Raw genomic sequence first — 24,126 nt, forward strand, 5'->3', positions numbered from 1 at the left:
TTGAGAGTTCACCTATATACTGGTAGGTTTATTATATTCATGTGTTACATGAGTGGTACAGTACACTCATGTAACAATAAAGTGGTACAATAAAGATTCATTTATTAACTTAACAAAAAATTACTGAGCCTGTAATATTCCCAGAAATGTGCCATGCACTAGAAATATCTTGGAGAATAAGACAGACAGCAGCCTTGTTAGCATGAGGTTTTATTGCAGCTATAGGAACCCAGAGGAGGGAGACATATAGGATGAAAAAAGTAAAGAATGTCATTTTTAAAATGAGGTCTTTTCCCCATAATATTATTTAGATACATTCCGCTTATTAAAAACCCAGATTCCTGAGCCACTATCCTAGATCTTCTGAATCTTTGGAGCTAAGACCCAGGAGTTTGTACTCTTATCAAGCATCTTTGATGATTCTTATGAACATTAAAAGTTAAGACCCTCTTGCTCCTGGATAGAATAGCATATGGTCTGGACATTTGAAGAAAGATGATGAGAAAGAATATAATGGAGTTAACAGAATACTTATCCTTGCCCTATTCAACATATTCATAGCTAAGCTGAAAAAGGACACTGATGGCAAGTTAATTATATTTTTTGATGCCAGGAGATTGGTAGGGACACATAACAGGTTGGAAGATAGGATCCGTGATGGCAAAGGATCTTGATAAGCTGGTTCTAACAAGTAACGTGGAATAAAGAATAAAATGCTGCCTTTAGTTCGGGAACCATGACTTAAATGCAGCACAAGTGAAAAAGACCTTATGGGTTTTAGTAACCTGCAGCCTCAGTGGTAAAGAATCTACCTGCCAAGGCAGGAGACATAACAGATCCAGGTTCCATCCTTGCATTGGAAAGATTCCCTGGAGGAGAAAATGGCAACCCATTGCAGTATTGGGATAATCCCATGGACAGAGAAGCCTGGTTAGCTTCCATGGGGTCGCAGAGTCGGACATGACTAAGAGTGACTGAGCACGCATGAAACCTTAATAGATTCAGTGAGGTAATGCGGTTGCCCACAAAGTTAATCAGCCTTGGGCAGCCCTGCCAGAACAGCACCAACACAAAGCAGTGAAGAGCCTTGCTCTTCTGTCCTACTGTGCTCAAGCTGTTGTCGGGGGCAAAAACAGAGAGAACGGTGCTCAGTTCTGAGTGACATCCTACGAGAAAGCAACATGTTGCACCAGGGAAGGCAAGCAGAAAGGGGCGAGCGTCAGGAATCAGATTAAATTTACTATGTGTTGCTTCAAATACCACAGATGCTAATGGGAGGTAATTTTCATTTTAGCATAGGAAAGAGGTCTGTTGTTAGGACAGTTCCAAGCTGGAGTGGGATGTATGTGGGAGGAAGAATGGGTTCTGTTATGGAGTCTGTTCAAGCAGAGAGGCTGAATTCATTTATTGGTGGAGGCTGGAGGCAGAGAATGTCTAATGTTGAGAACACAGTGGTGAGAAAGCATAAAGCATGTTTGAAGGATGGCAGTTACTAGGATCATGGATCCAGAATGTGTATAGTGGAGTTACAGTAAAGAAGCAGGAATGGTCTGGGATGTCAGGGTAGTGGATCTCTGTCTCATTTACTCGGTAGTGCAAAATCACTAAAGGTTTTTGAGCCTTGAAATATGATCAAAGAGGAGTTTTAGGACATATGTCATTAGAGATATATGGGATAGATCTGAGGGGGAGAAGCAAAGTTATTAATCTAGGAATCTGTGAACAAGCTTCAAATTATATGAAAAATATTTGCAGATGTGCTTCTATCCTTTTTTCTAGAGTGATTCAAATTGGCCCATGTTACCAAGTGATTAAACCCATTGTGGTAGGAACTGAAGGGAGACTGGTTGAAAGGCTACTGTAATAAAGGTAGAAGGTTGCAAAGGAGAGGAGGGAGAGAAGGTAGAGACCCCAAGAGAAATCAATAGAACTTGGTACTGGGTAACCAGAGAATGAGATCTGGCCATTAAGACCAAGTTTAGTATGGCCCGGCACGTGTTCGTGACTGGGTCCCCAGGGGTTGGAAAAACAACACTGATCTAGAAAGCGACTGAAGTTTTAAAGTCCTCTGGTGTGCCTGTTGACGGATTTTATACAGAAGAAGTCAGACAGGGAGGAATAGGAATAGGGTTCGATGTTGTCACTTTGTCTGGCATCCGGGGACTTTTATCCAGGATTGGGTCAGAGCTGCCCCCTGGAAAGCGTGAGTAGGGCAGTACGCAGTGGGTCTGACGTCCTTTGAGCAGCAGGGCTCCCAGTCTTGAGGAATAGATCAAGCCCTGAGCCTTGGAGTGGGAACACTGACTCCAAGCCCCTAGAATGCCAGAGAACTAACCCTAGGGAGTATCAAATAGTGAGAATCACACAAAGAAACCATTTGAATATAAGACCTGGCATTACCCAACCACCAGTAGCACCCTGTACAGGACATGTCAGCTAAACAACAAACAAAACAAAAATATAAATCCTATCAGCAGCAGACAGGATCACCACCTCACTCAGCCTTGCCCATCAGAGGAAAAACAAACAAACAAAAACTCAGCATAAATCTCACCCTATACGAAGCTTACACAAACAACTGGACCAACTTTAGGAGGGCAGAAACCAAAGGGAAGAAAGAATACAACCTTGAAGCCTGGGAAAAGGAGAGCTTAAACACAATACTTAAAAAATGAAAAGGCAGAGAAATGCTACACAAATGAAGGAACAAATTAGAAACACAGACGTCCAAATAAATGAAGAAGAAACGGGCAAACTACCTGAAAAAGAATTCAGAATAATAATAGTAAAGATGATCAAAAACCTTGAAAAGAGAATGGAGAAAATGCAAGAATCAATTAACAAAGACCTAGATGAATTAAAGAATAAACATACAGAGACAAACAACACAATTCCTGAAATTAAAAATACTCTGGAAGGAATCAGTAGCAGAATATCTGAAGCAGAAGAATGAATCAGTGAGCTGGAAGATAAAATGGTGGAAATAGCTTCTTAAGAGCAGAATAAAGTGAAAAGAAGGAAAAGAACAGAGGATAGTCTCAGAGACCTCTGGGACCTAAATGTAAGACCAGAAACTATAAAACTCCTAGAGGAAAACATAGGCAGAACACTCAATGACATAAATCAAAGCAAGATCCACTATGACCCACCTCCTAGAGTAATGGAAATAAAAACAAAGTAAACAAGTGGGACCTGATTACACTTAAAAGCTTTTGTACAGCAAAGGAAACTATAAGCAAGGTGAAAAGACAACCCTCAGAATGGGAGAAAATAATAGCAAATGAAACAACCAGAAGGATTAATTTCCAGAATATACAGGTAGCTCATACAACTCAATACCAGCCAACCCAATCAAAAAGTGGGAAAAAGACCTTAACGTACATTTCTTCAAAGAAGACAGATGGCTAACAAACACATGAAAAGATGCTCAACATCGCTCATTATTAGAAAAATGCAAATCAAAACTACAATGAGTCACCTCCCACTGGTCAGAATGACCATCATCAAAAAGTCTACAAAGAATAAATGCGGGAGAGGGTGTGGAGAAAAGGGAACACTCTTGCATTGTTGGTGGGAATGTAAATTGATACAGCTACTATGGAAGACAGTATTGAGATTCCTTTAAAGCTTGGGGCTGGTACACTGGGATGACTCAGAGGGATGGTAGGGGGAGGGAGGAGGGAGGAGGGTTCAGGATGGGGAACACGTGTATACCTGTGGTGGATTCATGTTGATATATGGCAAAACCAGTACAATATTGTAAAGTTAAAAAAAAAAAAACTAGGAATAAAACCACCATATGACCCAGTAATCCCACTCCTAGGCATATACCTTGAGGAAACTAAAATTGAAAAAGACACATGTATCCCATTGTTCACTGCAGCAGTATTTATAGTGGCTAGAACATGGAAGCAAGCTAGATGTTCAAGAGATGAATGGATAAAGAAGTTGTGGTACATATACACAACGGAATATTACTCAGCCATAAAAAGGAATGCCTTTGAGTCAGTTCTAATGAAGTGAATAAACCTAGAACCTATTATACAGAGTGAAGTAAGTCAGAAAGAGAAAGATAAATATCGTATACTAATGCATATATACAGAATCTAGAAAAATGGTACTGAAGAATTTACTTACAGGGCAGCAGTGGAGAAAGAGACATAGAGAATAGGCTTATGAACATGGGGGGAGGGGAGGAGAGGGTGAGATGCATGGAAAGGGTAACGTGGAAACTTTCATTACCATATGTGAAATAGACAGCCAACTGGAATTTGCTGTATGGCTCAGGAAACTCAAACAGGGGCTCTGTATCAAACTGGTGGGATGGGGCAGGAGATTGGAGGGAGGTTCAAAAGGGAGGGGATATATGTATACCCATGGCTAATTCATGTTGCAGTTTGACAGAAAACAACAAAATTCTGTAAAGCAATTATCCTTCAATAAAAAGATAAATACATTAAAAAAAAATAAGTGGCAACCTTAATTACCACCAGTAAAAAAGAAAAAAAGACCAAAGTTACAGTTCCAGCTCCTCCAACTGGTCATTGTTGCACTTTGTGGAGATTATTTTAATAAATAATTTAATTATTATAATTAAATAATAAGTAATAATTTATTTATAATTATGCTGCTGCTAAGTCGCTTCAGTCATGTCTGACTCTGTGCGACCCCCTAGACGGCAGCCCACCAGGCTCCACCATCCCTGGGATTCTCCAGGCAAGAACACTGGAGTGGGTTGCCATTTCCTTCTGCAGTGCATGAAAGTGAAAAGTGAAAGTGAAGTCGCTCAGTCGTGTCCGACTCTTTGTGACCCCATGGACTGCAGCCCACCAGGCTCCTCCGTCCATGGGATTTTCCAGGCAAGAGTGCTGGAGTGGGGTGACATTTTCTTCTCCAATTTATAATTATAAATAATAATAAATATAATTAAATTAAAAAATAATTTAATAAACAGCAGCCTCAGTTTTCTCATCTGTAAAATGAAGGCAATAATGTTCCACAGCAAGGAACAAATCATCTTCAAAATATGTAAAGGTTTTTTGTATCTGTAAAATTAAGAACAAATGTTGGTTGTTATTATGGGAGGGTTCAAAAACAGGAATCAAAGATTATTATTATTAACAAAAGTAGAGAATCAAGATAGTTTCATCCCACTGACTGCTGGAGAAAAAGGTAGGAAACTGCAGAGAAACTGGATTCTTGGGCTAAGAATTTAAGCGAAATAATTCAGTATGTTCAGTTCAGATTTTCCTCCTCTTGCTCAAGACTCCTTGTCTTTCAAGGTGATCTCTCTCTCTGCTAAAAGTTATAGACCTTGGGGTTCAAGGCTTAGAGTATTAAAGTAGGGAAATGGTCCAAAAATTCCACTTGAGGTTGAAAACTTTGATCTGACTTTTGAGTTCCCTCAAAGGTTTTTTTTTTTTTAAGGTACATGTTTGGGTTTGTTTAAAGGTCATTATTCCTCTCTTGGCTTGCTCCTTCTAGATTATTGCCTCAAGTCAGTAATCATCTCATTTGTGTTTATTAACTAAGTGTCTAATATATTACTTGGCACAAACAGACCCCCTAAATGATGGTTACATGATGAAAGTGGGGGATCAGTTGCCAGATAGTGGATATATTTAAGAATGTTGGACTCTTTAGAAGATGGTGGTATTTTAAACCTAGATCAATGGATAATTCCTTCCATATGTCATTCTGAATTTCTTCCCATTATCTGCACAGTATAAAATAAAGACAGTTGATTAAAAAGCAGAGGGGCAGTTGATGATATGCAGCATTCTGACTTGCTTTGGATAGAATGCAAGACTCTTAATGTTAATAGGGAGAAATCTGTTTTGCAAAGGTGTTCTGCATCCATCTGACTTGGTCTGTTGTTTTGAAGTGCCCAAGAAGACTACAACTTACATCTTTATTACAGTAAGTTTTTTGAAAGCCAGTGTTTAGAGGACAGTGACCAGTGGTTACAACAAACTCCAAATTTTGTCTTCTGGGTTCAGGGACTTTGGATTGAAACAACCTTCTTTTAATCATTAAAAATTCAGAAATGTGCAAAAATAGAGAATTTTCCTCTGGAATTGTAGACACTGTAGTACAGAAGGGGCTTCGCAGTTGGTGCAGTGGTAAAGAATCCGCCTGCTGATGCAGGAGATGAAAGAGACATGGGTTCAATCCTTGGGTTGGGAAGATCCCCTGGAGGGGGAAATGGAAACCCACTCCAGTATTCCTTTTTTTTTTTTTAATATACATATTTTTATTTATTTGGCTGCCCTGGGTCTTAGTTGTGATACGTGGGATCTAGTTCCTTGGCCAGGGATTGAACCCAGGCCTCCTGCATTGGCAGTGTGGCGTCTTAGCCATTGGACCAGCAGGAAAGTCCCCCACTCCTGTATTCTTGCCTGGAAAATTCCATGGACAGAGGAGCTGTCAGGCTACAGCTCATGGGGTCACAAAGAGTCAGACACGACTGAGCAACTGAGCACGCACACAGCACACTGTAGTGAGGAAGCAATGTGGTTAGCTTCTGAGAGGTTCTCTTCCTTTTAAGGGCTTCCCTTGTGGCTCAGCTGGTAAAGAATCTGCCTGCAATGTTGGGAGACCTGGGTCGATCCCTGGGTTGGGAAAATCCCCTGGAGAAGGGAGAGGCTACCCACTCCAGTATTCTGGCCTGGAGAATTCCATGGACTGTATAGTCCATGGGGTCGCAAAGAGTCGGACACGACTGAGCGGCTTTCACTTCACTTTCACTTCCTTTTAAATTCTTGGGAGTCTAACTTAAGGCCCACTGGGAGGGGACCTAGATTTTGTATTTTGAAATTAGCTCTCTCACACCCTTTTCCTTTCCATTTGTATTTCTACTGCTTTAACTATCAGTGAAGTGTTAGTCACTCAGTTGTGCCCTACTCTTTGCGACCCCATGGACTCAGCCCACCAGGCTTCTCTGTCCATGGGATTTTCCAGACAAGCATACTAGAGTGGGTTGCCATTTCCTTCTCCAGGGATCTTCTGGACCCTGAGATCAAACACTGGTCTCTTGCACCTCAGGCAGATTCTTTACCGACTGATCTATGAGGGAAGCCCCAAAGCCAAATTTTCTTTTCTTTAAAATCGCTCAGTTGTGTCCAGCTCCTTGTGACCCCATGGACTATATATACAGTCCATGGAATTCTCTAGGTCATAATACTGGAGGGGGTAGTCTTTCCCTTCTCCAGGGGATCTTCTCAACCCAGGGATTGAACCCAGGTCTCCCGCATTGCAGGTGGATTCTTTACCAGCTGAGCCACAAGGGAAGCCCTAACTATAGTTTCTTATTCATGGGGCCTTTTTTGGTGGCTAATTCTTGCAGTGATAATATGGGCCAGTGCTCTTGAACAGCCATTCTGAACAATACAGCATAGATTGCTCTCACCATCCGTGTTATTTTATGCTATAGGATGACAGTTTCTTAAATGTTTATTTTTTTGGCTCTGTAGAATATTCACTCTTTTATGTAATCCTCATATCAGAATAATCTAGGAATGATGGCCTGAGGATGATGAGATCAGAACACAATTACTCATATCCACCATCCTGTTATACTCATTTCCTATAGCGTCTCTATATAATAAAGTTACTTTATTGGCAGACTGACAAAATTTTAGTAATCCAGCTCTGTGTTCATAGCTTTCACATATTATGAGGTGTCCAAAACATTCTTTTATGCTAACAGGGGTAACTGAGGTAGTTAGTGAATCACTGTTTAAAGGCCTTCTATCCCATTTTTCACATTTTTCCTAGTGTTAATAGGAATGCAACATCCCATTGGCAGTTTGAAGCAGAAACCTGGATAAATACGGTTTTTGTTTTGCAATTACCCTGTGAATTTTACACGATACAAATTGCTTGCTTTTGCTGTTTCCTATTTTAAATAATTATTCAAATACAATAAAATGACCCTCTCTCTGTGGTAGTATGGGAATATAATTGAGAGAAAAATTCCTGAATGTTAAACTAATTTCTTTTAATTGCTTGTTCTGATAACAAACACCATTTTTAAGGAAAGAATGTACTTCAATAAAAGGATTCTTTTATTTCTGTAGTTCTGCAACAAATTTGATTTTATCATGAATTATAGCTTTAACTGATTTTATCTTTTTGACTGTTTGCCTAGAGACACTATAGCAGCTGGAAATTGTCAGAGACTAGTGCTCTGAAAATCAGAAATATCTTGATTATTAGAGATTATAAAGATGAGGCACAGAAGTAATGGGACTTACTTTTTAAAAACAAAATGTGTCCTGTACTTAAACCTGTGTTCCAGCATGACCTGGAACATGGTAGAATTCTTTAAGAACAAGGTCTTTGGTGATGTACATAATAGCATCAATCATGCTAAAATCATTTCCTGAACACACACCACATGTGTATAAGGGCAGTGAAAGATTTTACAGAGAAGGTCACTTCTCCGTGAGCAATTGGAATCATTCACCCAAGCAACTTAGTCTGCCACTTTTTGACTTTCAGACAGCAGACAAGGACAGATTCTAGTAGCAGCAGATGTGTACAGGCTGATGTAAAATACTGTCTTTTTGAATAGACAAATCTATAGAGAGAATACACATAAAATAACCCTGCCACCCAAATTAATTCTTCTCTTTTTAATTCTAGGAATTTAAAATTGTTAATTCTAGAATCTCAGAAAAACTGAAATAGACCATCTGCCCTGTCTTAGATCCTCTTTTGCTCAAACTTGTCTAGGAATTTCATCCAGTTTTTATTTGAGGGGGAGTGGAAGGCATTTCAGCAAAGCAAACAACTGAATAGCGTGTCAGCCAAAATCTGAAATGTTTGTTTTAGAAGCAATTTTGAAAATAATCTATCAAAATAACAAAAGTTCAACTAGAAATACCTTAAAATACATTCAGAAAGAGAATTCCTTGAGAAGTTTTCTTGAGAAGTCTAGAACCATAGAAAATGCTTTCTAAGCACAAAACTATACTGGTAACCTCAGCCAAAGTGTTATCTGTGAAGTATATAATCATACCCACTAGGAGAGGTAACACTGGAGACAAATATTTGGCTAGCAAACTAATCCAGTCTTATGTCAGATGATCTTCAAATTCCCAGCATAAATCTATTCTAAGAATAACTGGAGTGAAAGGAGTGTGGGAATCACTTCTTGGGTTTAGCTGGCCCATTTCTTAAATCAGGATTTTAAAAGTATACATACTAATAAAGAACTTCATTTTAACAAGAGTGGTGCATTTTTTCCTTCTTGTCAGGTAAAATATTTTGTTTTTATTCTCAGTTTAATATCAACTCCTGATTGGTGAGCATATTAATTTGGGGGTATACTCAAAAATGGGTTTCCCTGGTGGCTAGGCATTAAAAGAAGCCACCTGCCAATGCAGGAGACATAAGTTCTACCCCTGGGTCGAGAAGATCCCCTGGAGAAGGAAATGGCAACTCAGTCCAGTATTCTTGTTTAGAGAATTACATGGACAGAAGCAGGCTACAGTCCATGGGATCACAAGAGTTAGACACGACTTAGCGACTAAACAGGAAAATACATGCTAAAATCTCCCTGGTCTGAGAACAGTGTCTGTGTATGGAATGTGTACATGTTCATGTGATTGCAATCTATTAGCCATCTTTTAGGAGGCTCACTTCATTTCAGTGAAATTCCAGGCATGAAGGGACGGGAGTTAAGCCGGTGCCTCTCAGTCGTTGTTTTGGTGGTTCTCTATTCCTGCTGTGAATTTGGATCACCTGTGGTCCTACATCAGCTCTGTTGATTTTATGTTCTCAGAGTGTGTGTGGCCTGGACATTTGTAGTCTTAAAAATGGTACAGGTGGTTCTCATGAACAACCAGCATTAATGAGAACAGTAGATCTTTGTGGGGACCTTTGTTTATTTTTCCAAAGAAATAAAAACTTCTGTGATGGTGTTGTTACAACATAGCAATTGGTGAGATGTCTCTTTCACTTCATTAATTTAGGGATGAGAGTGTATGTGTGTGTCTTCCAAAAGAAGTCATTTAGCATATATTTATTAAGAGCTTTCTCTGTGCTGACTTCTTTGCTCACAAACGTGAGCATAACATGGCCTTACACTCAGGGAGCCTTTAATAGAGTAGACCTGACATCTTAGCAAGTCCTAGTGTGTGTGTGCACGCTCAGTCACCTCAGGTGTGTCCGATTCTTTGTAACCGCATGGACTGCAGCCCACCAGGCCCCTCTGTCCATGGGATCCTCCAGGCAAGAATAAGCCATGGCCTCCTCCAGGGGATCTTCCCAACCCAGGGATAGAACCTGTGTCTCCTGCATTGCAGACGGATTCTTTACCGCTGAGCCACTGGGGAGCCCAAGTCCTAGAAGTTGTTGTAAATGCTCTGACAGTGCTGTCGGGAGTGTTCAAAGGAAGGCTTGGGCAGCTTTCTGGGAGGGCAGGAAGAACATCCTAGATCTTGAGACTTAAAAGTTAAAATCAGTTTTTGCCATCTTAGGGTGAAGGAGGGGGGAATGATACTGCAAATAGTTTGAATAAAGATAGGTTTGTCAGACACCTCTTCAAGCCACTAAAATGACTGTGGCACGGAAGTGGTATCAGAGTGTTGGACAAGGGCCATTCTTGGATGGATTTGTGTATTACTGAAGGAACTTGAACTTTATTGTGTAGACAGTCAGGACTCCTTGAAGGGTATGCAGAAGAGTAGTTATATTACCAGATATTTCTATCTGGCTATTTCTGTTTCACTCTGGCTGCAATGTGAAAGATGGCTTGAAAAGTTAAAACTTGAAGTAGTGATGCAAGGATTATTTTAGCTAAGTGTCAAAGCCCTCTTTTGAAGAACAGAAAATATTGTTGCCAGACTTTTTTTTACTGCAACAATATTTTCTGTTCTTCAAAAGAGGGCTTTGACACTTAGCTAAAATAATCCTTGCATCTAAAAAACCTACATAAATATGTCCTACATTATCTATAAATTTAGCCAGTGAACAAAGAAACAGGACATGGAAATTTATTTTTTAAATATCCCAGTCTTAAAGTCTTGGATAATCTTGCCTTCATGTGTCACTTCATGCCTGGATTACTGCAACAGTCTGCTAAATGGCATCACTACTTCAAGTAGGTTGTGAGCCACAAATACAAATCATATATGTAACTTTAAATTTCCTGGTAGCCACTTTAAAAGATTAAAAAACTAAATGGGTGAAGTTAATTTTAATGATATAGTTCATATAACTTAGTATATCCAAAATATTATATAAAAATTGAGATATTTTATATTCCTATTATCTACAGAAACAATATATTTTATATTCTTTTTCATATTAAATGTTTGAAATCCTGTGCACATTTTTACTTTTTTTATAGCAAATATTCACCACTATATTTCTTTTTTTAAAAATTATTTAATTGGAGGCTAATTACAATATTGTGATGGTTTTTGCCATATATTGACATGAATCAGCCATGTGCACGTGTCCCCCCATCCTGAACCCCCTACCACCTCCCTCCCCACTCCATCCCTGTGGGTTGTCGTAGAGGACCGGCTTTGAGTGCCCAGCTTCATGCACTGAACTTGCACTGGTCGTCTATTTCACATATGGTAATATACATGTTTCAATGCTATTCTCTCAAATCATCCCCCCCACCTTCTCCCACAGAGTCCAAAAGTCTGTTCTTTACATCTGTGTCTCTTTTGCTGCCTTGCATATAGGGTCATCGTTACCAGCTTTCTAAATCCCATATATATGCGTTAGTATACTGCACTGGTGTTTCTCTGACTTACTTCACTCTGTATAATAGGCTCCCATTTCATCCACTTCACATCTCATTTTGGACCATCCACATTTCAAGTGCTCTGATAGCACATGTGGCCACTGCCTCCTGAGCTGGACAGTGAAGCTTGAGATTAATTTCTTAAATTCTACTCCAGAGATGCAGGCAGCCTTTCAACAGCACTTTCAAGGATGCAGTGACAGTTAATCACTTGGGGTTTTTCTTTAAAAACCTGTATATTAATGAGACATATTTAATTTTATAATACAACAGTATCAATACACAGAAAGTAGAAATAAGTTATTTAAATATCTGATTATTCTTCATGACTATTGCTTTTTACAGTTTCAGGATGTGAAATAATCCTAAAGTTTGAAGTGGAACCCACAAGAAGTCTAAGCACAATATGTGAAAAGCCTTCTGTACTTTAAAGACATGTGATAATTTAAGGTTCAAAATGGAGAATTTCAAGGAATCTCAGGAAATTGTTAGTTTCATACATCACTAGTAGGTGATCATCTTTGTTGCATTGTTCAGGTTTTTGAGGTGACATAGTTACGAAAACCACTTTACATATTGAAGTGTTGTTGTCAGAGCCCTACTTAGGGCTATTAGAGTCTTTGAGCGACTTTTAACTCTGTTGCTGCGTGGGCTTGTCTCTAGTGGCAGTGGGCAGGGACCACTCTCTAGCAGTGGTGTGCGGCTTCTCGCGGTGGTGGCCTCTCTTGTTGCGGAGCACGGGCTCTAGAGCAGGCTTCATGATCGTGGCCCTGGGGCCCCAGAGCACAGGCTCAGCAGTCCAGGTACACCAGCTTGGCTGCCCCCAGCACGGGGGGTTGTCCATCTTCCTGGACTAGGGGTTGAATCCCTGTCTCCTGGGTTGGTAGGTGAATTCTTTACCACTGAGCCACCAGGGAAGTCCTGTTGAGAATGTTTTAAGTAGCCACAGAGAAGTGGGGGCTTCCTAGGTGGGGCTAGTGGTAAAGAACCCATCTGCCAATGCAGGAGATTTAAGAGACACAGGTCTGGTCCCTGGGTTGGGAAGATCTCCTGGAGGAGGGCATGGCAACCCACTCCAGCATTCTTGCCCGAGAATCCCATGGACAGAAGAGCCTGGTGGGCTACAGTCCATAGGGTCACAAAGAGTCTGACACGACTGAGGTGACTTAGCACACATGCACAGATGGAAGTGAACAAGGTGCTGTACTCTTCAGTGAGAAAGAGGAAGTGATCAGGAGGTGGACTGGATCTTGTATTGTAGGTTGGTGGTTCTCAATGGGGGACAGTTTGCACCATAGGGAATATTTGGCAATGTCTGGAGGCATTTTTGGTTGTCAAACTTGGGTGCGTGTATGTGAGTGTGTGTGCAATTGACATCTAGTGAACAGAGAGGCCAGGGATGCTTCTAAACATCCCATAATGCACAGGACCCCCCTTTACATTAAAGAATAATCTGGTCCCTAATGTCAGTAGTGCTGAGCTTGAGAAACTGCTTTAGGTAGATGTATCAGAATCAAGGTATGTTGGCTGAAAAACAGGCTGAGACCTATCAATCGAGTAAATATTATGCTTATTTTTTATGTGAGTAGTTCCTATGGAAAAAAGACATTTCATTAAAAATCTGCATTCATTCATTAAATCAACCAATGTATGCTGCATTTCTACTTAACTGGCGTTGCTATACTAGATGTGTGAGAGTCATCAGCGAACACAGATAACTAAGATCCCTGCCCTTGAGTACCTTTAGTTTAAGCAGGGCGAGACAGAGAATAATATATATAAGTAAACTAGATAGTTTGTTAGAAAGTAGAGTTTTTTAAAAAGGAAAAAGTAGAGCAGGTAAGGATAGTGGGAGTGCTGGGGGAATGGAATGACAAACAAGGGTGGGCTGTAATTTCCAATGAGCGTCAAAGCAAGTCTCACTGAACAGAGATTTAAGAGGTGAGAGCATACAATGAATATATGTTGCCTGAAGATAACAGTTTTGGTTTACATTCAGTTCACAGGAAAGGGGAGTAAAGTGGACTGTGCTAATTAAGTTATCTGGGAGATATAGAGTTAGACCAGACATGGTTTCTGCCCTCATGGAACTTCATGGGAAAGTCACCATCTTGGAAATGACAGAAAAATGATGACAGCAAAGGCAGGACTGTAATTTTGCCCTATTCCATTCACTCCTGTTTTGATCCTTTTGCATGGTGGGAAAATGACTGGTTAGTGATTACTTTCCATTCATCCTCCACATTTGATCCTTCTCAGAAAACAGATAGTAACCTGGGTTAAACAGTGAAATGAATGAAGAAAAAACATGAGTAGGAGACAGAGAGCAGTCGGGTCAGAGAAATGGAAAGAAAGGGGAAACTTACAAAAGGAGTTAATGATTTGGAAGAAAGGGTTACAAGTATCTCTATTAAGCTTCCTGGCAGGCAGTGACCAGTTTACAGTGTTTGAAACAAGCCTCCCATGAGCTCTCTCTGCCTCTCAGGTACGGTAACAGTACTAGGAACTACGTGGTTCGGGTTGGGGATTATCACACGCTGGTGCCGGAGGAGTTCGAAGAAGAGATCAGAGTTGAGCAGATCGTAACCCACCGGCTCTACCGCCCGCACAGCAATGACTATGACATCGCCCTGGTTAGGTTACAAGGACCAGAGGAGCAGTGTGCCAGGCTCAGCAGCCACGTTCTGCCTGCCTGCTTGCCGCGCTGGAGAGAGAGGCCACAGAAGAGAGCACACAACTGCTACGTAACGGGATGGGGAGACACAGGTAACAGAAAACCCAAAGAAACAGTGAAGATACGGCCACCTTCTTGCGTCTGGATTACCCATTTGGGTGTGCAGTGGGTTGTTGTTCAGTCACTAAGTCATGTCATTCTTTCCGACCCCATGGACTGCAGCACGCCAGGCTTCTGTTCTTCACCGTCTCCTGGAGTTTGCTTAAACTCATGTCCATTGAGTTGGTGATACCATCCAACCGTCATCTACTGTTGCCCCTTTCTCCTCCCACCTTCAGTCTTTCTCAGCACCAGGGTCATTTCCAGTGAGTCGGCTCTGCATCAGTGGCCAAAGTGTTGGAGCTTCAGTTTCAGCATCAGTACCCCATTCAGTACAGTGGGTAGCAACATCTTAAAAGGGGGTTTAGGCTTAGTTGTTTGGAAATTCCACCAAGTGTGAGATGCTTGCATGCAACTTGGATTCCTATCCTGAGGGTACTATGGTTTCCATTAGGACGTAGACGCTACCTTAGGACTTGGGCCTGGCTGTCTCTGTTTCAAAGTTTTCCCAGATGACTTTGATGCAGCTACCCCAGCAAATGGAGAAGGAAATGGCAACCCACTCCAGTATTCTTGCCTGGAGGATTCCATGGACAAAGGAGCCTAGTGGGCCACAGTCCATGGGGTCGCAGAGTCCGACACTACTGGGAGACTCACACACACACAACCCAGAAAGGGCTTTGGTATTAGTTTTTTTTTTTTTGTAATGGAGCCCTTTATCAAACTAAATCTTACGGAGATTTTTAAATAAAGAACAGCCAAAAAACAAAACAAAGCTGCTGAGGTTCAAGAGGAGGGATCCACCCTACTTGGGTTTCTCCTTCACCACTCTCCCCTTCCTATTCTTCCCACAGATAGTGTTCAGCTTATGCTCTTCTCAGGCAAACAGCTTTCTGTATTGTCTTGCTAGACTTAACATCAGCTAGTGCTTTCTCAGGAGCTCAGGGGTAAAGAATCCCCCTGCTAATGCAGGAGATGTGGGTTTGATTCCTGTGTCAGGAATATCCCCTGGAGAAGTAAATGACAACACACTTCAGTGTTCTTGCCTGGAGAATCCCATGGACAGAGGTGCTTGGTGGGCTATGGTCCATGGAGTCACAAAAAATGGGACATGACGTCCTAAACAACAACAGTGCTTGCTCAGGATAGTCTTTGAAACAGAACTCTTAAGTCTCGCCTGGATCAGGTACTCGATTCACAAATGACTGTTGAATAAGGAGAAACGATTGGGCTAACTACTCTGCATTAAAAGTAATTAACACTGTTAACTGTACTCTTGAAAACAGCATCTAATACATATTTCTACAGGTGATGATTTCAATAAGGTTTTACCTAGTATAAATTTATTATATTTCAGTGTTCATTTTATCCATTAAATCTTGGCTTTAGACTGGGAGTCCATGGGGTCGCGAAGAGTCAGAAAAGACTTAGCAAGTAACACTTTCACTTTCTTTAGATTCAACACTATTTCATAGCAGCAAAATGTAGAAACACCTGTAGCAGATATAGAATACTGGGACCAATCCTGAGAGAAGCCATAAAAAATGGAAACATTTCCTGGATGATGTAATAAAATCAGGTCAGAGTAAATGCTTTCTCAAGGAAACACTATGCCGAGCTGTGATGCAAGTCGAAGATTAAAGTGTAGGTGTTAAAATTACTTCTTCAGGGAAAGTTCAGTCATCTTCCTTATGACACTACATCTAAACAGAGGTAACACAGGAAGTAAATTTCACCAAATGATTTTATTATGAATGAATCACTGCAGTTGAGTATACTGGACAATAATGGTGGAATTTAGATGCAAGTAAAGGCTATCATGGAGAACCTACCAATTATGCATTTTAGCCACTAGACAAAGATGAGTGGCTTACTAGTAAATACAGTACCTTAACATCAAGAGGTTAAACTTATGGCTGTCTGTATATAAAGTTGTTTCTGAATCATCTTCATGAAATATTGAGGATAGTAATTGCCAGTTGACGTAGATGAGTTTTAGAGCGATGGATATGCCAATACGGAACTAGCACGACTGCACCCTCAGCATTTTAATACAGAGAATTTAAATTCTAAAGCCTACACAAATGTGCTTTCCGTAGGTTACCCTTTTCTGGCAGGCAAATCCATAAATGTTACTCAGCTATTCTTCAAAAACTTCAGTACTGAGAAACAGATCAGTGAAGGATTAGAGTATGGTTAACTGCTCACTCCAGTACTCTTGCCTGCAAAATTCCATGGATGGAGGAGCATGGTGGGCTACAGTCCATGGGTTCGTAAAGAGTCAGACACAACTGAGTGACTTCACTTCAACTGCAAACACTGAAGAAAAAAACCATTTATAGTTATCACTCATTTAAATTACACTAATGCCACAATAGGGCTTCTATCTTCAAGACTCCTAAATGTTCATTTAACTGTTAAATATAGCTCTAAGATCTTTAGCTGGAATCTAATTCAGTTGTTTGGCCCGCATAGGACCAGCCTACTCAAGAACTCTGCAACAAGGAGCCATCCCCTTACTTCCCAAGAGGTTTTGTGAACATCGTTATAAGGGTCGGTTTACACGAAGGATGCTCTGTGCCGGAAACCTCCATGAACACAAACGTGTGGACAGTTGCCAAGGAGACAGCGGAGGACCGCTCGTGTGTGAACGACTGGGAGAGCGCTGGGTTGTGTATGGGGTGACCTCCTGGGGATACGGCTGTGGAGTCAAGGATTCCCCTGGTGTTTATACTGAAGTCTCAGCCTTTGTACCTTGGATAAAAAGGGTCACCAAACTGTAATCCTTCATGGAAATGTCAAGAAGATAGTATTTAAAGAATATGTTGGAAAATTTCCAACATTGGCATTTAGCCAGAGATGCCAACTAATGGGAGAGGAGATCTTTGTTTTTGTGTTCTGTGTTGATAAAAGTGATGTACCTCTTTGCTGCTTGAGAATGATGTGAACATTCTGGTTACAGATACCTCAGTGTAGTAATGACTTCTTATTTAGCACCGTTGCCTACCCAAATTGGTTTTACAGGAGACTACATTCGTTATTCTGTCTTGTCTCAATTTCTCAGCATTCTCCAGAGATTATTGTATATTGATTGTGCAATAAGGCTGTTTTTACATGTATTTGGATTGAGAACTCCTTTGTAACTTAATCAGTATGGTATATATTCATATTAAGAGCCTACCTTTGACATAAAAAAATACCCTTTACTATACTTAAAATACACGTGGCAGTGTTTTCTGTTCATGTAATTTTTAAGCTGACCTTTTTCCCCTGAAGGTTGATAAGCAGCCTCCACATATGAATCTTTCTGGCCTTTCACAAGTGAGAAAAGCATAAAAGCCAAAAACGTAAAGCAATCCTATTATAAACAGACTGGACTAGGAATATTATGTCACAATACATTTTTGAATGAAGCCTTTATACCAAGTCACTATGGCAACTAGAGAAAAACATTCTAGCTACCTTGTATGTTGCTAGCACAATTTGGCTGATGACATTAAGAATACCTTCAAATTGTTTAATACATAACCTGATTCATCCACCGCATACTTGTCAACATTATCTGATTACTTTTAATGACTTCATATTTGCTGCTTTGTAAAACAAAAATGCCTTTTCCTTAGCAGCATGCTCTTTTCTAGACCGTGGTGTAAGGGCGCCACCTATTGAAACTTTCTGGTAACTGAAACCTGCAGATTTCCTGACTGTGCTAAGTTGGAAGTTGCTCAGTCGTGCTCAGACTCGTGATCCCATTGAGTGTAGCCTACCAGGCTTCTTTGTTCATGGCATTTTCCAGGGAAGAGTACTGGAGTGGGTTGCCACTTCCTCCTCCAGGGGATCTTCCCGACCTGGGGATTGAACCAGGGGAGACCCAGGTCTCCCGCGTTGCAAGCCACCAGGGAAGCCTGCCATTCTGATATAGCCCAGTCTAATAAAGATGTTGTTGAGTTGCTGTGTCCTTCTCTTTCCAACTCCAGGGACTGTAGCATGCCATGCTCCTGGTCCTCTAACTCACTCAAATTCATGTCCATTGTGGCAGTGTTGCTTACCCATCTTTCTCTTCCTAATAAAAATACACAATTAAGAATGCTTTCTTAATGCTTTCCTGTCTGTACTGTAGGAAAGCTCTAACATAACTGCAGTATTTAATCCATATGCCAGTTATGTACCAAGTGACTACACACTTCATTGACAGTTTATAAAAGGCAGGTAAGATTTTTAGTATCCCCAGTTTCCAAATGGGTTAACAAGCAGAGGCCAATGAGACACTTGTAGGGTTTTAAGTCCAAACTCCAGGAGAGTCACAATGAAGACAAGGGAGTCTCTTTCCACCTAGTTTTCCGTTTCTCAAAGGAGTAAGGGATAGCTGCTTACTATGCAGCCTTACTGGAGAAGGAAATGGCAACCCACTCCAGTATTCTTGCCTGGAGAATCCCATGGACAGAGAAGCCTGGCAGGCTAGTCCACGGGGTTGAGTCAGACACGACTTGGGGCCGTCTTTCTTTCTATGCAGCCTTACAGGGCACAAAAACCTGTCCCAATATGTAGTTTAAAGAACTGTGTATACAAGGGATAGATGCATAAAGACAGGTGAAGAGGTGAGTACAAAACTATAGAATTAAGAATGCTAAGTAATCCTTTTAAATGGCTGATCATGAAGGGACCTTTTTATCCCTTCTCTTCTGCTTCATACTTGTGTCCTTTTGTACACGGAGCTATGTAAATGCTGGTGCTAATCTGAAAGTTCTTTATAATTTACTACTTTGCAGAATTGCAATGCCAAGCCATTATAACATTTTTCAAAACACATTTGATAAAGGAATAACTGTACAAGCATTTAGAGATGACAGAACTATAGTGTACACATGCATGAGGGCCTGGGAAAAACATACTGTGCAGGTGAGGAAAATTCTCACCAGTTTCTCATGGGCCATCCTTGTAATTAAACTGCAGTGCTGGTGCATTCATAGTGGCATTCTATGTTACTGAGTCCAGCCTTGCTCTGCCGCGTGCATCCAAAATGAGGTGTTGAGCCAAGGAAGAGACTTAAAGATCGAGATGGCAGGCTAGAACCTCCAAGTAACCATCTTATTGGGGTCTCGATGCCAGGTTCTTTAATAGATCAGAGAGAAGGAAGCAATTAGGAACTAAAGTCAAAAGGCAGAACAGAGAGGGAGATACAGTGAGGAAGTAAGGTCCCCAGTCTTACAAAACATCTCCGAGGAATATCCAGGCTTCAGAAGTGTGTTAATCTCTATTCACAGGTGGGCAAGGACCTCCAGGCAAGCCATTGAGTATGATCATAATAAAAGCAAAATAAAATTTCCAACATAAGAGCCATAATTGGCTTCCTCCTTGCAACAACTAGACCAGAGACTGGTTAAATTAAAAGGTCAGGTTAACAGGTTACCTTCAGCTTTGTCAACCTTGAGGTAGAATGCTTCCTTCATAAAATATAACCTTTATTATGACTTTTTTCTTGTTAAATGACTTTTGAAGATCCAAGCCTCAACCGCACATGCTGTGTTCCCTAAATACCATATACACTTCTAACTCATGCTACCACCACTGGAGCTCCTAACAAAACAGGCTGCCTCTTGTTCCCTGTAGTTACCTATGCACTTATAAGACCTCGGTTTGATCCCTGGATGGCAAGACCTGATGGAGAATTCCATGGACAGAGGAGCCTGGCAGGCTGCAGCCCATGGGGTCTCAAAAGAGTTGGACATGACTTAGTGATTAAACCACTCCCCATTGTACTCATAAATCAATTCACTCCTGGAAGACTGTATGTACAAATCAAGCATTTTATTACATAAATAAAAGCAGCACGCTTTTATTTTCTATTTAAATACCATACACGAGATTTAAAATCACATTTGGCAGTGTACTGCAGGATGCTCAGACTTCACCCACATCACTTTGGATTTCTTGGTGTATCTGTAAGAGAAGAAAATCAGCTCAGCAAGACTGATTTGTGTACATAGTGTTAAGATTTTAGCAGCTAAAGCAATTACAGTCTATTCACTTGGCTATTTAAATTACAAAACGCCAGAACAATGCTAATTCTGGCCTTCCAAATCCTTAGCTCTAAGGGTTTGAGATACACAGAACAGGAACGTACCTCGTTATGCTTTCCATCATCCACTGGAACAATTCGCTCAGCTTCCTAGAAACATTTGAACAGTAGTTTAATGTTTGCCCAATAACCCAGCACGCTGCAGGTTTTTAAAGTGAATGTTACTTGTGCAAGTCAGAATCTGATACCAATTAAATGGTGACAGCTTTGCCAATAAACAAGAATATGCTCTTCCATGGCTAGGAAGGGAGACTGCCACAGCCGACAGGTCCCAAAGATACATGGAGATTCATAATCCCAGAAAAGACCAGCAAACACAAATACAGACACTACTCACCACCTGGATCAAACTGGCGGCTCGTCAGGATGCGGTGTTACTCTTCAGAGTGGCAGAGTAACAGATTCAAGATGGCCACATGGCACCGACAGTACAACGCATGACCTTCTTCACCCGGGTCATCAGCGGTATTTAACCTCTGCCGGAGGGCCCACGACCCACGCGCTACTGGCTTCCAACTCAGCGCCCGGGGCTGCACGTGGCCGCCCCGCTAACGAACGAACATGAAGTTCACTCAAGCTTCTGAACCTAGACGTTTTCAAAGCTAACGTCGATCTACTACTACAAGACCGCTGCATCTCCTGCATCTTAAACTAGGCCGAAAAGCCGTCTTTCTTGTTACTTTACCTCATAAAACAACCACAACCGACAGTCCTAGCCTAAACCGGACGCTTACCGAACGAAAAAGGCTGGATTCGTCTGCAGAAGCCCTCTTATACCGTTGATGACGCCATTCCGGGGAGGAGCCGCGAGGGGCGAAGCCTACGCGCTTGCTCCCTCCGCCCCGCCTTCCCAGCCCCGCCCCGGCTCCGCCCGCTCCGTTGGCCACCGCCTCCCTGATAGCCCCGCCCCTTCCTCAGTGCTCCGCCTTCCTCGCGCGTCTTATAGATCTGCCCTGCTAGCGCGGCGTCTGACTTTGACGCATGCGCATACACGCTCGGCCCCGTTCCTCAGTGCTCCGCCTTCCTCGCGCGTCTTCTAGCTCTGCCCTGCAAGCGCGGCTTCTGACTTTGACGCATGCGCATACAAAGTTGTCGCCTGACCAGGAAATCCTTCCGATCTCGCGCGTCCACTGTGTGAGGAAGGTGAAAGGGTTGTGTTGTTTCTTGTATACTTTAGGACAGTTACTTTAGAAGTCGCTGTTGTTACCAAAACGCCAGGTTCGATAGTTCTCTTCTTCATAACCTTTTGGTAGGTTGATTTCTGTGGAACTATATTTTTTTCTCTGCTTAAAAAACTTCGTATCTCCCGTAAGTTAGTTGCTCAGTCGTTCCCGACTCTGCGACCCCATGGACTGCAGCCCGCCAGGCTCCTGTGTCCATGAGATTTTCCAGGCAAGGATACTGGAGTCGGTTAGCCATTTCCTTCTCCAGGGGATCTTCCCAACCCAGGGATCGAGCCCGGGTCTCCTGTACTGCAGGCAGATTCTTTGCCAACTGAGCTACAAGGGAAGCCCGTAGCTTCCGTTATTCCACTGAAATTGCTGTTTCTGAAGCGCGGGTGTCAATGGTCTACCTACACTCAGTTATTTTGTTTTTTTTTTTCGGGAGTCTGATCTCTTAGGAGTATTTGTACTCATTGTCGAAAGCCTTGCCGCACGAATTTGTACACAGATTAGGAGAAGACAACAGGAGCGTGCGGGAGACGCTTTTTCGTGCGTGTGTGAACATTTCCTCTGTTGCCCGCTCCCCCAGTTTGTGATCCACAGCGTCTCCAGAGCTGCTGTTGACTCTTGAAAGAGCGCACTTGGGTCTTAACATCCGTGACTTACGTTTCTTAAGGGTGAAAGTAAAGCATAGATCTATTTTTTGTAAAAGGAAATTAAAGATATTTAGGAATACTTTTAGCCCTAGGCATGTGCATGGAGTAGGAAGTGGCAACCCACTCTAGTGTTCTTGCCTGGAAAATTTCATGGACCCAGGAGTCTGGCTGGCTGCAGCCCATGGGATCCCAAAGAGTCAGCAGGACGGAGTGAGCACTTGTGCTTGTTAAATGCCACTGAAATTTATTTTCTGTTTTCCCTTTTAGTTTTCACCTGGTGTGAAACAAAAAGGTGGATCTAGGTGAAGCTTTTACTTAGAAGCGGCCAAGTTGGAGCACTATGTCGCAGCAGTTGGCAGGCATACTGCTATCAAGAGGTCTGAACTTTGCAGGTGGCTCAGTGGTAAAGAATCATCCTGCCAGTGTAAGAGATGCAGGTTCAATCCCTTGATTGAGAAGATCCCTTGGAGAAGGAAGTGGCAACCTACGCCGGTATTCTTGCCTGGGAAATCCCATGGCCAGGAACCTGGTGGTCTACAGCCCATGGAGTCACAAAGAGTCCTTATTTAGGACTAAGTGACTAAATAACAACAATACCTAGCGAGTAAAGTGCTAAGAGATCCCTGAAGCTTCTTGAAATTGCTAGAGTAAAATTTCTTGTTATGGTTAGGGATGGGAATGGACAAGTTTGTAAGGGCATAATAAATTTTAATTTCAAAGAGCTAAAGCTGTTCCTAAGGCTGACCTTATATCACTTTTTCACCTTTACTCTTCATGTCACTATTGCATAGAAAGAGCTGTTAAATGACAATGCTTAAATTAGAAATCACAGTGGGGAATTTTGCCAAAATGGGTGTGATTTTTAGAATCTGTAACTGAGCATCTGTGTTATCTTGCTAAGGCTGATATGACAAAATGCCACAGACTGGGTGGCTTAAACAACAGAAATTTGCTTTCTCACAGTTCTGGAGACAAGAAGTCAGATCAAGGTATCCATAGGTTTGTTTCTTTAGAGATCTCTCCTTGGCTTTAGATGACCCTGTTTCTTGACATCCTGTTCTCCCTGTGCCTCTCTCTTTTTAAACTATTTATTTTTAATTGGAGGCTAATTACTTTACAATATTGTAGTGGTTTTTGCTCCACACTGACATGAATCAGCCATGGGTGTACATGTGTCCACCCTCCTGCCCCAGCCCGAACCCCTCTCCCACCTCCCTCCCCATCCCATCCCTCTGGCTTGTCCCAGTGCACCGGCTTGAGTGCCCTGTTTCATGCATGGAACTTGGACTGGTCATCTGTTTCACATATGATAATATACATGGCTCAATGCTATTCTCTCGAATCATCCCACCCTTGCCTTCTCCCACAGAGTCCAAGACTTTGTTCTTTATATCTCTGTCTTTTTTGCTGTCTTGCATATAGGGTCATCATTACCATCTTTCTAAATTCTATGTTTATGCATTAATGTACTATATTGGTGTTTTTCTTTCTGACTTACTTCACCCTGTATAAGAGGGTCCTGTTTCATCCACCTCATTAGAACTGACTCAAATGCATTCTTTTTAACATCTGAGTAATATTCCATTGTGTATATGTACCACAACCTTCTTATCCATTCATCTGCTGATGGACATCTAGGTTGCTTCCATGTCCTGGCTATTCTAAACAGTGCTGCGATGAACATTGGGGTA

The 24,126-nt window shown here is 41.7% G+C and overlaps 1 protein-coding gene, 1 long non-coding RNA gene and 1 other non-coding gene across 3 annotated transcripts in view; 1 reads left to right on the plus strand and 2 right to left on the minus strand.

The window, feature by feature from the left end:
* PRSS12 (serine protease 12) overlaps nucleotides 1-17,759 on the plus strand; it is a 76,386-nt gene extending 58,627 nt beyond the window's left edge. The window contains exons 10-11 of the mRNA XM_027543735.1: nucleotides 14,250-14,530; nucleotides 17,013-17,759. Coding sequence (XP_027399536.1) covers nucleotides 14,250-14,530; nucleotides 17,013-17,320 — 589 coding nt within the window. The 3' untranslated portion in view covers nucleotides 17,321-17,759. The remainder of the gene's footprint in view (nucleotides 1-14,249; nucleotides 14,531-17,012) is intronic.
* Nucleotides 17,760-20,324: 2,565 nt separating this feature from the next.
* Nucleotides 20,325-21,371, minus strand: LOC113894001. Its single transcript, XR_003511429.1, has 3 exons — nucleotides 20,954-21,371; nucleotides 20,662-20,706; nucleotides 20,325-20,477 (listed from the first exon to the last, which is right to left on the minus strand). It is a non-coding gene; the product is annotated as an uncharacterized LOC113894001 (long non-coding RNA).
* Nucleotides 20,773-20,903, minus strand: LOC113894822. The gene has a single exon (XR_003511667.1). It is a non-coding gene; the product is annotated as a small nucleolar RNA SNORA24 (small nucleolar RNA).
* Nucleotides 21,372-24,126: the final 2,755 nt, after the last annotated feature.

Source organism: Bos indicus x Bos taurus, chromosome 6 (assembly GCF_003369695.1).
Source record: "Bos indicus x Bos taurus breed Angus x Brahman F1 hybrid chromosome 6, Bos_hybrid_MaternalHap_v2.0, whole genome shotgun sequence".
Classification (NCBI taxonomy): Eukaryota; Metazoa; Chordata; class Mammalia; order Artiodactyla; family Bovidae; genus Bos; species Bos indicus x Bos taurus.